Source organism: Drosophila pseudoobscura, chromosome X (assembly GCF_009870125.1).
Source record: "Drosophila pseudoobscura strain MV-25-SWS-2005 chromosome X, UCI_Dpse_MV25, whole genome shotgun sequence".
In the NCBI taxonomy this organism is placed as follows: Eukaryota; Metazoa; Arthropoda; class Insecta; order Diptera; family Drosophilidae; genus Drosophila; species Drosophila pseudoobscura.
Genome location: NC_046683.1, coordinates 10,254,549 through 10,267,435, shown reverse-complemented (window position 1 = coordinate 10,267,435; position 12,887 = coordinate 10,254,549). Strand labels below are relative to the sequence as shown.

Here is a 12,887-nt window from a genome sequence, read left to right as displayed (position 1 = left end):
ATCTTATATTAAAAACCATCCAACAAAAATGAGATCTTAAAATTGATCAGTCCTGTAGCAAATTGATTTATTAATCGGGTAAAATTGTGGGCTTAGAGCTGACCAGAGACAGAGACCAAGAAAAGGTATCAGGATCCAGAAATATATATGCAAGATACCAATCATATTCATGAATATGTTTAAAATATATCAATTTGAGAAAAGATCTTTATTAATTACGTTTTATCTTCATATTATCTACATATTATATTAACGAAATGGGGTATACAAATGCCTATACACGCATCATATCTTCAAATACCACCAACATTGCGACTGTTTTTTTTTGTTGAACCATTTTGTTTAACCCTTGTTTTAGTCAAAATACAATAAAAGCATGGACTAAAAACTAGCCAATTTTGCAGAAAATTCATTCATCAATGGTCAAAAATTATGTGGGCAGAACTAAGGGTTTTAGTTAACCAGAATTATTCAACGGAATATAAAAATTTAACAATATGAACGACTATCCTCTTTCGTTTTTTTGTGTGACCAATTTCGCTAAGTCCTTCTTTTAATTGAACCATTTCGCTAAAACCTTTTTTTAGACAAGATCCAATAAAAGCAAGTATTAAAAGTAAGCCAGTTATTAAAAAAATGACTCATAAATCGTATCAAATTATCTGGGCACGGCAAAATGTTTTATCTAGCTAATAATATTCTACAGAATATCAAAAACGAGGAATATGTATAATATATCTTGAATTCTTTCTTAGTGTCAGACCGGTGCGTGGTCACACTGGTCACAACAAGCACTGCGACAAAATAAACTCGAAAACAATTGAATAATTAACAATGTGGCAGGTAAACAATGCGTGGAGAGCCGCCGCCTAGCAGGGGGAGCTGCAATTGTACCAAGAGCATGATGGCCAGCGCACCACCAACTCAGACTGCAGCAGCCACAACTTTGGCATGTGACGCCACCCAGCAGAGGCATGATCGACGAGAGCTAAGGCAACAGCAAGTGGTTGCCACCAGCTTGCTCACGGAGCTGCGACGCGCCACCAACTACTGGTTCCAAGCGAAGAACGATGATGGCTTCCAGATGCTGGTCCAGACATGTTCCCAGATCCTGCAACACGGGCTGGTGGTAAGCATAGCGACAGAGAGAGAGAGAGAGAGTGTGTGTGTGTCGTGTCCGTTGCGATGACGAATGCTCATGCAATTTTTTATCAGTTGCAGCCGCAGCCTGGCAGCGGGGAGCTGCAGCGTCTCGCCGATGACTTTGAGTTTTTGCTCACCAGCGAGGAGAAGATGAAGCTGCAGCAGCCACATTATCGTCGCTGGAGCGAGCAGCAGCCACATCACTCGCCGCGGAGTGTCGATGAGTTTTTCCGCCTGTGGATCACTCGATGCCTGCAGGCGCGCTGCCTGTCTCAGTGCTTGCAGTCACTGGTGGCCGACAAGGAGCTGTTGGACTGCTACTATCAGCGAGAGGTAGCCTTTCTGCGCCACTCGGGGCAAGCCAATACGCTGTTTGTGTGCCTCACCGCGGTGCAGCTCAACCAGAGCAGCCTCCTCAGCCAGCTGGAGGTACACAGGCAGCTGCGCCATCGACGCACCTGCTCGCAGCCAAACTTTAGCATCTCGCCGCGTCTGCAGGTGGTGCCGGAGGAGAAGCTGCATCCGCATTTGCATCTGCAACAGCGCCTGCCCAGGCTGAGACGCTGCAAGAGTCTGCCCAATCTGTACCACGAGGACGAGGAGCAGGAAGCGGCCCGTCGGCGCTGCCAGACCTACAGCAGTCCCCGCACAAACAGAACGGCTGCTGATGCAAACATGCTGCCCTCCACCTCGGCGGGCAGCTTCCACAGCAGTTTGAGCCGCTCTAGCACCAGCACGTCCAGCACCAGTCCGCGGCGCATCCAACTGATCAATTGCGATGATATTAAGATCTGGACAGATCAAACAGGCAGCCAACCAGCGGAGATTCCCCAAACCCAGTCGCAGTCCCAATCCCAGTGCAGCATCAGGGCCTCGCCGTTCAACAACTTTCTAACGAATCTCTTTGGCTCCCCGCCTGTGTATACGAGCTGGTTCAATCGCGGCCTGGGCGAGGATCTGAACGGCCTAGGCGGCGGCGTCCTGGACAGCTTCCTCCCAGTCAACGGCAGGAAGCTGAAGAAGAAGCAGACCCTCTTCGAGGGCGTCAGCATGCTGGATGAGGCAGCAGCGGCAGCAGCCGTGGCATCTCCCTCGAACTATAGCACTGCCCCGCTGGACATCGTTGGAATGGCGGATGGCAGCTACGGCGACGGCAGCCAGGCGACCAGCTCCAGTTCGGCCAGTGCCACGCCGGGGAGCACCCTGAGCAGCGACAAGATGGACCAGCAGTCGCTGGCCACCTTCCTGCAGATGTCCCGCTACACGCACAACAACACGGACCTGGAGAAGGAGAACGCCCACTTTCGTATATCAGAGGCCTGCATCACGGCCATCGAGCACGTGAAATGGAGCCGCCGGAAAGACGTGGCCAAGCCCAGTGCCGCCGCCTTCTCAACGGAACCCGATCTGATGCCGTACGTGGAGCAGATGGGTTCTCTGGAAGGCGGTCACAGCAGCCACAGTGCCGAGGCCGTGGGCTTGCAGCTCATCTCCCGCTTCAACGATCAGCAACTGCCGAGGGTCGGACACCTCAAGTGGCTCGTTTCCGAGCAGGACACGCCGCAGCAGCTGCTCCCAATGCCCAAGCAGGAGCAGGACAAGGAGAAGGCCGCCGGAGCCAGCATGACGCGCGGCACCAAAACCTGGGCCCCGCCCCGCCAGCAAATTATCTTTACCGAGCATCCGAGCGTCAGTCGCTCCCAGCAGCTCAGTCGCCAGGGGAACCGGTGTGCCGGGTGCGGAATGCGAGTTGCACGCCAATACCAGCATCATTTCCGGTACTGCAGCTACCTGGGCAAGTACTTGTGCACGGGCTGTCATCGCAATCAGATCTCGGCCATACCCGCCAAGATCCTGCAGAACTGGGACTTTCGCTGCTATCCGGTATCCTCGTTCGCCTACCGCCTCATCGAGCAGATGTACACGTTTCCGCTGTTCCATGTACCCGACCTGAATGCACAGCTCTATTCAAAGCACAAAGACCTGGCCAAAGCGCGTCGCCGCCGCATCCAACTGCAGTCGGTCAAAGAATTCATTGGCAACTGTCGCTTTGCAACGAGGTAAGTGGATCGGATGCTTCGGATCGAGCAATAAAACATAATGTAAACGTTTCTCCTCCGCCAGGGAATCGGCATTTTTCAATGCCATACCACTGCACCTCACCCAGGATGGGGACATGTGGTCCATGTGCGATTTTGTGGATGTGCAAAATAGCAGCATGAGCCGCTCCATCAAGGAACTGATCCTGCTGAGCGAGCAGCATGTCAAAAACTGTGTGGTAAGTGTGATCCGTTGATCCGATCTTTCCCCCTGGCTATATCTCTTGCATCCTCTTCTCCTGCAGCTCTGCGTGGGCCGGGCCTTTGTGTGTGAATACTGCAAGAGCAACGAGCTACTCTATCCCTGGCAGCGGAAGATTGAACGCTGCGTGGGATGCGGCACCTGCTCCCATTACAGCTGCTGGAGGGCCAAACGCAGCGAGCCGTGTCCCCGCTGTGCCCGGCTCCAGGCCAGGGCCAGTTAGCCCCCAAGTCTGTGTATATCTATCAGTGTATGCAAATGTATATCCTTGACCTGTATATAATCGTTTAAATTACCAAAACTGTTATGAAAATTGTGTACCTCAGGCGATGCGATGGAAAGAGAGCGGAGAACCCATGTTGATTTTATACATATATACGATACGAATATTTATTGTACACCTGCACATACAATATGATTAAAATATGTGCATATATTTTTTAACTCAACAAAAGCATGCCAATCTGAGAAAAAGTTAATTAGGTTTCAAAGCAGCTGGGAAAACAGTAATTGCATATAAAATATAGGGTATTTGGTATCTCTATACTCCATATACATATATATGTATGCATGTTGTTGATATAAATGAAATGCGTAGTTACCGTGTAGTTACCATGTAAAATAATGGACATTTCTGTTGACCCTTTTAGTCGAAACCTTTTTTATAAACAAATCAAGAAAAGATAATCCTTAAAGTTAACCAATCTTGTTGAAAATTTATTCATAAATTGGACATAATAGTGTTTTCGGGGCTGAAGATCCTAGCTAGCGAGTAAAATTAAACCGAATATCAACATTAAGCAATAACATCGAGTGCTGACTTACGTCTTTTGTGTTTGACCATTTTCGCTAAAACCTCTTTTTGCGCCAAATGCAATAAAAGCAAGTGTTTAAAGTAAGCCAGTCAATTAGAAAATGGCATGGCATGGCAAAATGTTTTACCTAGCTAATAATATTCGACGGAATATCAAAATTGAACAATAGGAACGACAATCCTCTTTGGTTTTTTTTGTTTGACCATTTCCGCTAAAACCTCTTTTTACGCAAAACGCAATAAAAGCAAGTGTTTAAAACAAACCAGTCAATTAGAAAATAGGTTCATTAAGTGGTTAAAATTATGTGGGCATGGCTAAATGTTCTATCTAGTTAAAAATATTCCACGGAATATCAAAATCGAGTATTATGTAAAATATAACTTGAATTCGTTAGAATATTTACGGTATATTTTTTAAATGAGATGGTATATTTTCGTATTTATTTGAATCGGGTAGAATCTGTAATAACCGGTTCACAGCATTGAGTCCCATTTCATGCACACATACCCTGAGGGAAATGGATGTTATAGAATTGTGAATATGTTTGTCATCCCAGGCAAAAACTATTATTTTTCAATATATTGTAATATTATTCAATATTATTTAATATTATTTTCAATATTTCAATGATATTTTAAAGCTTATCTTCTGTCTTCTTGCAGAGACCAAGAATAGGTATCAGGATCGAGATCATATACCCATCACTCATTATATACATGAATATGTCTAAAAAAGGTCAATTTGCGAAAAGGTCTTCATTAGTTACGTTTTATCTTCATATCAATATTTATACTTCCATATAACATTAACAAAATAGGGTATACTAAGGTCTATACTACGGCTTACACGCAACAAAGCGACTCTTTTTTTTTGTTGAACTTTTTCGTTTAAACCTTTTTTTACAATAAATACAATAAAAGCCAGGATTCAAAACTATCCAATCTTGTAGAAAATTTATTCATCAATAGGATAAAACTTTGTGGGCATTGCTGAGCGATTTAGTTAGTCAGCATTATTCAATGGAATATCAAAATTGAGCAATATGAACGAAATTCCTCTTTCGTTTGTCTTGATCGACCTATTTCTCTACTTGTTTTTTGTTGGACTTATTTCGCTAAAACTTCTTTTTGCAAAAAATGCAATAAAAGCAAGTGTTTAAAGTAATCCAGTCAATTAGAAAATAAGTTTATTAATCGTATAAAATTATGTGGGCATGGCTAAATGTTCTATCTAGCTAGTAATATTCCACGGAATATCAAAAACGAAGAATATGCATAATATAACTTTAATTCGTCAGTATATTTACGGTATATTTTTAAAATGAGACAGTATATAGTGGTATATTTCTTGGTCGGACGGTATCGATATCAATAAATCCGGTATATATCCACTGGTCGACGAAAACAAGAAGTAAACTCCACTAAGTTCACGCTGAAACGAGGCAAACTATACCACCCCTCCTCTTTTTCGCCAGTAAATAAATATGATGGACGGTCTCTCAAATTGAATATAATTGTCGTATTTCTATATATGTTAATGCATGTTCCACGCGTATTTGCAGTGCAATGCGTTAGATCTGGTTTTTGTGTACATATACATGAGTGTGAGTGTGTGAATTTCTGCCAAAGAAGAAGCGTAAGGAGCAACAGTGAAACGAAACGAGAGCGCGCGTGTCAAAGTCAAAAGTTTTGCATTAATTAATACTGTTGATTGTTGGTGCTGCTGCTACTACTGCCGCTGATACTGTCTGGTGTCTGGTGGTGGGGTGATTTCTTAAAGTGGGATGCGCAGGGCGACAGAAGTGCAGAAGTAAATCAACAGGTAAATATACTTATACATTATACCAACAAAAAAAATGGGAGATGAGACTTCTGCTTCCAAACACAAACATGCGCGAAATTAACTGTAGTTGTGTGTGCATACGCGTGTGTGCGTGAGTAGCACAGTTATTAAAAATGTCTGTCGCCGCAAAAACAACAACGCAACGCCGGGCCCGGCCGCTGATTCAAAAACGGTTATCCCCGTCCCTCCCACACCCCATCAGTCGCTATATGGTATTTGTTCTGCTCTTCCCGCAATCAACATCCTACCCGTTTCTCAACCAAGCCACCGCCATCCCGGCTCACATTCACGTGTGCAGCAGCAGCGCCGCGGCTGTGTCTGTGTGTGTGTGCGTGTGAAGGTCGGTATCACTGTATGGGTGTGCGACCCTGCACTTGGAGCGAAAACATTTTATTGATTTGCTTCCATAATTCTCTTCTTCTTCTCTTCTCTCCTCTCCTCTTCTATTCTATTCTATTCTGGTTCCTGCTTCTGGTTCAGTTCCTGCTGCTGCTACTCTGCCACCAAAGAGCAAACACACACACACACCCAAACCCCACACCCACACGGAGAACAGCTGGTGCAGGGTATATCCAATCGAGAAGGTGAGGCATTGCGACAGACAGGGGACTGGCCCATACTCCCAGCCCCACCTGGAACGCACTTGAACGCAACGCTCGTCTGCATTGATAAGTTTGGTCGATGGCACCACCTCCGGCCCGGCTCCTGTTGCTTCCTTTTTTCTGCTCGTCGTTGGCCCGTCAACGTTGACTAGCCCATATATGCGGGGCATAGCATAGCTTGTTAGCCGGATAACCGTAGTCGCTTGATGGATGGATGAGGTCATAGTTGGCTAAAAAAAATACTTTGCCACACTTGTAGTCCTGTTCTATTTCCGTGGATCCCACCGCAAACACACACAAACACACAGCCAGCAGATGAGCTGTCTCTGTATCAGTGTCTGACCGACCTCATTCTCATTCCATCAGTGGTAGCCGCAGTCAATCGGTCAATGCAATTACTTAAGTTCTTTTATTTATTACGACCCCCATTCCACTCCATTCCATGACATACTATTTGCTGATTCTACAATGTCGTAGAGGTGGTCTGGCATCATCGTCTGGCGATAAGGTTGAGAGATATTCCGCTCGAGATACGACCGCAACTACTAAGTGGAATTGCCCACGTTTCGCTTGACACGATCCAACATTCAGATACAGATACAGATACAAATACAACTCCGGATCATCCATCAAACCCCATTCGTTCTTCAAGGCCTCCTCCTCCACATCTGACACTGACATCTAATGGCAGATTCCATTTGTGAAGTGTGGGTCTCTCCGCCACTTGAGTCTCTCGCTTCGTTAATTTTCCACCCAAAACCGATACCTTATCGATGGTCCTCCTCCATTGATAAGGGAGAGGGACTGTGGCGAGGAGAGAGAAAGCGTTATGCAAATTATATGCCAAAGTGATAACAAATGGTGCTCCGCGGTGCGCTATAAATACATTTCACTTTTGTTTACCCACCATTAGTTGTGTAATTTTATGCAGATAATAAACGTGAGCGCGTAATGTGAGTGATAAGAGCTCTCTCTCTCTCTCTCGCTCTCTCGCTCGAGGTCAGGAACAGAGGCAATGGAGTCTATCTAGACTTTGAACGAGGTAAGGAATTGCGTGGATATCTCGCCTTGCGTTTTAAACCATTTCTGTAATCAGTCTAAATTTCTTTCAGCGAACGGCCAAAAAGGATAAGCATTGTGGAATGTTCCGACTCTAAAAGGATACAAAGTTCAACGAGGGCTCAAAGCACAAAAAACCAACATTTAAACAGTGAGAAACAAACAGATGAAAGAACGTGCCAAAAAGCGTCCAAATATCATATAAATCTTGGATAAGATTACTGGAAAACAACCCCTAAACAAGCTTTAAAGATAATATGAATTAACCACTCCCGCACTCGCTCTCGCTCCTGCTCCCGCCAGCTTCTTTGACACGCTGTGAAGTTGCAAAAACCATCAAAAGCGCACAAATCAAATCAAAACACTAAAGAACTTTGCCTAAACAAGTTGTGGATAAGATAAGAGAGTTGGATTCTTTAATTTAGAAACTGTTTGCAGCGCACGGAAGATCGGATCTGGCCCCTGGGAGAGGGCAAAGATCAAGTGTGAGAAAAACGTCCGTGATGGATGATTGATGACGTGCATTGGGTTTAACGATGACGACCACACAGGCGCAGGAGGAGAATGCAAAAAGTCGAGATAAGATATCAAATGTATGGAGTACATGGAATGTTTGGAAGGCCAATGGCCAATGAAAATCCATCATCAGGGTATACGTATTTTTCCCGCTGAGTCAAGTGTTGTTCTGTTGGTTCTGGAAGCTTCTCGGCTTTCAGTTTTGGGCTCAGTTTTCAAATTGAATATCGTCTGTCAGAACAGAAAGAAACTCTTTTATGAAGCGGCCGGCCTTGTCTTAGACTGTCGAATTATCAGCACAATTCTATGGCCCTCTACTCTCTCCCATTACCCATAAGTGGGTTGTCGTAAAAATAACAATCTGCCGTCCATGGGCTGGCCGGGACGGGCCGGGCCGGGCCGGTCTCGTATCGGTTTCCTTTCCCATTAGCCGATAAGCCAAAGTCTGACGATCGCTGATTCCGCGCGATTCCGTCGATTGACACTTGCACCAGTGGTTCGGTGGTCGGAGACGTTGCGGATTATAAAAGTGTCAATTAAAATCATATTTGGCTTTATTGCAGAGCACATATTAGCTGCCACGAGATCTGGCCAGCACCGCCGCCTTTTTAATCTGTCTTAAAGCAGTTCAAGAAGAGTTCATAAATCGAGTTCCATTTATGGCGATTCGCCAGCCACTAAATATTTAAAGCCGAACAATCGTCTGATCAAGTAAGTTATTTAGATGGCACTTTAGTGGAATAGTTGCCCCAATTAAGGGAACGATTTCAATTGTCTTTTATTACAAATTGAAAGACTTAACTGGCAGTTAAAGTGGCAATCGATCCATGCAAATTGTTTTGTAACGATGGAAATTTGTGCAAACAAGAGACCCGGACCCTACCCGGTTAATATTTCAAGAGCTGTACGGGAGGGGGGGTGGAGCCGGAATGATAAAATAAAGACATTTCCTGGGCACTTTAATCTTACAAATGGCCAATCAATCGATGACACCTCAGCAAGGAGGTGTGCTGTGGGGAAGGGGGGGCCGTCACGCGAGGCGTTAAACATTTAATTGATTTTGTTGTTAGTTAAATATTTATAACAACACTGGCATGTCTCTTTATTTGCAGTACACCACCCATCATCGCTGTCATCATCTGAGACCCGAGAGCGATCCAGAGAAGGCTCCAGTGAAGGCAGCCTTAGAAGCATTTTCCGATACGCCACAGTCAATTAGAACAGTCGCCACCACGACGTCGCCGCCGAAAGCTTTTCTGTTGTCAGCCGAGCACTTGGACGACGCCAGCGCCGACGATCGCGGGCGTGTCTACAAGCTGAGGAAGAAGAAATACCCCAGCGGCGGGCCTCACATCACATAGATACCGAAGAGGAGATAGGAGGAGCAGAGGAGTTTGGACGCTGGAGCGAGTGGAGTGAGAAGATCGAGAGAGAGAGAGAGAACGAGAGATAGAACGAGGGAGTAAGACAGAGAGAAAGAGAAAGAGAGAGAGAGAGAGCTCTGCCAAGATGCCGGTGCAGTCCCCCATCGAGATCAGCAATCGAGCCATCGAGCATATTGATGATGTGGATCCCCTCGAATACCACGGCCATTGGGAGCCGGTGGGTGTGGCCCGTGTCCAAAACACGGGCACCTCGGCCATGGTGACTTTCAGCAAGCGAAAACAGCAGCCGTATATCATTGGCGGTGCCTTGGATACGAACATGTATGTCTTCGAGCAGTTGCACTTCCATTGGTCGGACTCGGACGAGTCGGGCTGCGAGCACACACTGGAGGGCATGAAGTACTCGATGGAAGCGCATGCCGTCCACTACAATGCCAAGTACAAGGACTTTGGCGAGGCCAAGAACAAACCGGACGGCCTCGCTGTGGTGGCCTTCTTCATTCAGGCATGCGGCGAAAAGGATTGTCCCGAATTCAAAAAGATCACCGAGGGCATACGCATTGTCCAAAAGATAAGCACGAGCGCATCGCTGGATTCCGGTGAGTCTCCACTCAATATTCCCCCCCACGATATATCGTGTAAAACTAACCAAAGATTGAATCGTTTCTACAGATTGCCTCTCGTGGATTGGTCTGCAGGAGCTGAGCAAACACTATTACACATACAAGGGCTCGCTGACAACGGCGCCGTACTTTGAGAGCGTCACATGGATTATCTACCGCACACCGATCTATGTGTCGCGGGGTCAGGTGAGTGAGGGTCTCCGTCCTGATAGTCGTATCTCTATTGTTATATGATTCCCTTCTCTGTTTCGTTTCGACAGGTGAGCGTCTTTCGCAACTTGCAATCGTGTCCCAAAGATGAATCCAAAAAGATAGTCAACAATTATCGCGAGATCCAGCGACCGCACAAGGATCCAGAGATCTTCTTTGCCCGCAACACAAACCTAAAGTCCAAATTATGATGTGCTTGCTGTGTGGCGATCGATCCGTACTCTCCGTCAAACGTCACACATTGCCACACCGAAACCCCGAAACCAAAACCGGAACCGAAACGATTCGCATTTCTGTTTTTTGTTTCTGTTTCTGTTTTTCCTCGGTCATCGGTCATTCCTTTTGTGAATCGTAATTAAACTTCAACTATATTTTATATATACATATATATGATCTATTGATGGTTGTCGTGTCTGTAAGCTGCTATATATACATATATATATATTTTTTTTTTTTGAATATTGTTTTGATTGTTATTTTGCCTCACTTGTACATAGCGTTATAAAAATAGTGGATATATATCAAGTAATTACAATTACGATACGTGTATGGATAAATCATTATAGTCGGAACACGCGGTTGCCTTGCATTAGATATTTCAGAGAAATATTTATCACACTCACACACACACACACACACACAAACACATACACAACTACTTAAGACATCTTCTATCTATCCTATTATCTACATGTATCTATCCATCTATCGATCTTCTAAAAAAGACAGAGAGATTGTGACATACGAAAATTAATATAAAACAACAAGAAACATCCTTACATTTAGGGGGAAAAACGCAAATGTCTTTTTTGTACGCAATAACTGAATTTACTAAATATCTAATTAAAAATATATATGTAGTTATATATAATTGTCATAGGATGTTAAGATCGCAAGTTTTTTCGAAGTACGTCCTCTCTTTCTTTTTTGCCACTTCTTTCTCTTTCCCTCTGGGGTTTCGGTTGCGTCATTCCAGAAGCAGCGGCACCAAATGCTCTATAAACCATGCCTTGGATATGGCCAAGTGATCGCCTTCGATGCCCAGGAACTGTAGCTTTCCCTCTCGGAGCATACGGTCCAGGCCAAGCTGAAACGAAAGAGGAGCAAATCAGTGGGAAGCAGTGGAAAAAAGATCGGCCTGAATGCCTCACATCTTGATACACTTTGCTCTCGTTGAACGGCTGGATGACCCGATCCTGTCCGGACGTATAGAACTGAAACCACTGTGACTCTTTTGGCTGGACAATCGTGTCATTGAGGAACATAACCATAACGAATCTGTGGAAGATTAGGGTTAGAATAGGGGTGCTCTCCACAGCGCTCCAGATCGATTACTCACTTTTTCAGCTTGTTTAGGTTCTCGACGTAGTTCTCGTTCAGATACAATTCGTTGTTGATGTCGGCCAGGAAGGTGCTGCCGAGACGGTACTGGTTCTCGTGCAGCGGATCGTGCCAGTAGGTGGCCTGAACCAGTTCGGCCTGCACCCATCTGCCCGGGGGGGAGTATCAAGAGATTAGCTAGAGACCACAAGTGGAGCTTCAGCACTCACTCCTCGTAGGCGGCCACATTGAGAAGGCGGCTTATGTACTCGCAGGAGGTGGCTGTCAGCGTTGGGCACATGGGCAGGCCAAAGACGCCCTGGTGCTGGCCGCCGAGCGTGATCAGCGTGCGCATGGGCGGTTCGGGGCAGCGCTGGGCGACCGCACGCAGAAATTGGCCGCCCTGCGAGAAGCCAATGGCATTGTAACCCTCGGCCAGACGCTCGTCCTGGGCCAAATGCTTGCAGACATACTCCACCTGCTCGTTGGGATGGATGAAGAACCCGCTCTCGTAGTCCAGCACCACGTTGCCGCCGATCTTCAGCGAACGGACGTACGTCCCATTCACATGCTCCTCAATCAGCGTCTTGATGGCACCCAAACTGAAGGGCAGGCAACAAGTATCGCCCATGCCGTGCCATAGCACCACGGGCAGAGTGCTCCCTGTTTTCGTCCCAAAGCCTACCACGAAATAGACAGCAGCTAAAAACACACTAAACACTGCGGCTTTTTTGAGTCCGATATTCAGCTGAATAATGTTGAAGTTTATTATTCTTGGTCGCACCATTTTGCAATTCAAAACAAAGCAAACATGAATTAGAGGTGTCAAACCATGGATTGCACTATCGATAGTATCGATGTTTTTGCTACTATTCATGATACTATCGAGCTCTTATCGGTCGTTGCCCCATCTCTACTTTGATTTTGAAAAGTGCAGTGGTGTTAACCGAAAAACTAGAATATCCCTTTATTCATTCATCAGAACATATAGCCAACTCATTGCGAAAGGTTCTGGTTAAGTGGGTGTTGTTGTAACACACAATGCGAGTGCCATGGTAAGGCATGTGACAA

General features: G+C 45.7%; 3 protein-coding genes across 5 annotated transcripts; 2 read left to right on the top strand and 1 right to left on the bottom strand.

Moving 5' to 3' along the window:
- Nucleotides 1-738: 738 nt before the first annotated feature.
- On the top strand, nt 739-4,248 carry Rubicon (run domain Beclin-1-interacting and cysteine-rich domain-containing protein rubicon). Its single transcript, XM_001354939.4, has 4 exons — nt 739-1,129; nt 1,216-3,203; nt 3,268-3,421; nt 3,488-4,248. The coding sequence occupies exons 1-4, from the start codon at nt 851-853 to the stop codon at nt 3,665-3,667; spliced, it is 2,601 nt and encodes an 866-aa protein (XP_001354975.3). The 5' UTR covers nt 739-850; the 3' UTR covers nt 3,668-4,248.
- A 1,366-nt stretch (nt 4,249-5,614) lies between these two features.
- CAH3 (Carbonic anhydrase 3) lies at nt 5,615-11,297 on the top strand. 3 transcript variants are annotated; one of them, XM_015186365.2, is made up of 4 exons: nt 5,623-6,080; nt 9,391-10,262; nt 10,336-10,472; nt 10,547-11,297. In XM_015186365.2, exons 2-4 carry the CDS (start codon nt 9,788-9,790, stop codon nt 10,685-10,687), a joined length of 753 nt encoding a protein of 250 aa, XP_015041851.1. In that variant the 5' UTR covers nt 5,623-6,080; nt 9,391-9,787; the 3' UTR covers nt 10,688-11,297. The 3 variants fall into 3 exon arrangements, with proteins under 3 accessions (XP_015041852.1, XP_015041851.1, XP_001354976.1); XM_001354940.4 differs by lacking the exon at nt 5,623-6,080 and adding an exon at nt 8,842-8,989; XM_015186366.2 differs by lacking the exon at nt 10,547-11,297 and having other exon boundaries at nt 5,615-6,080; nt 10,318-10,454.
- Nucleotides 10,941-12,647, bottom strand: Ppt1 (Palmitoyl-protein thioesterase 1). Its single transcript, XM_001354941.3, has 4 exons — nt 12,047-12,647; nt 11,836-11,985; nt 11,648-11,774; nt 10,941-11,583 (listed from the first exon to the last, which is right to left on the bottom strand). The coding sequence occupies exons 1-4, from the start codon at nt 12,601-12,603 to the stop codon at nt 11,464-11,466; spliced, it is 954 nt and encodes a 317-aa protein (XP_001354977.1). The 5' UTR covers nt 12,604-12,647; the 3' UTR covers nt 10,941-11,463.
- Between the last annotated feature and the right edge of the window lie 240 nt (nt 12,648-12,887).

Coding starts and splice junctions, on each gene's coding strand:
- Rubicon (XM_001354939.4), top strand. CDS start 851: ATGCGTGGAGAGCCGCCGCCTAGCAGGGGGAGCTGCAATTGTACCAAG. Junction 1,130..1,215: donor TCCTGCAACACGGGCTGGTG/GTAAGCATAGCG, acceptor ATTTTTTATCAG/TTGCAGCCGCAGCCTGGCAG. Junction 3,422..3,487: donor AGCATGTCAAAAACTGTGTG/GTAAGTGTGATC, acceptor CTTCTCCTGCAG/CTCTGCGTGGGCCGGGCCTT.
- Ppt1 (XM_001354941.3), bottom strand. CDS start 12,603: ATGGTGCGACCAAGAATAATAAACTTCAACATTATTCAGCTGAATATC. Junction 11,775..11,835: donor AACCTAAACAAGCTGAAAAA/GTGAGTAATCGA, acceptor AATCTTCCACAG/ATTCGTTATGGTTATGTTCC. Junction 11,584..11,647: donor AGAGCAAAGTGTATCAAGAT/GTGAGGCATTCA, acceptor CTTTCGTTTCAG/CTTGGCCTGGACCGTATGCT.
- CAH3 (XM_015186365.2), top strand. CDS start 9,788: ATGCCGGTGCAGTCCCCCATCGAGATCAGCAATCGAGCCATCGAGCAT. Junction 10,263..10,335: donor GAGCGCATCGCTGGATTCCG/GTGAGTCTCCAC, acceptor TCGTTTCTACAG/ATTGCCTCTCGTGGATTGGT. Junction 10,473..10,546: donor TCTATGTGTCGCGGGGTCAG/GTGAGTGAGGGT, acceptor TCGTTTCGACAG/GTGAGCGTCTTTCGCAACTT.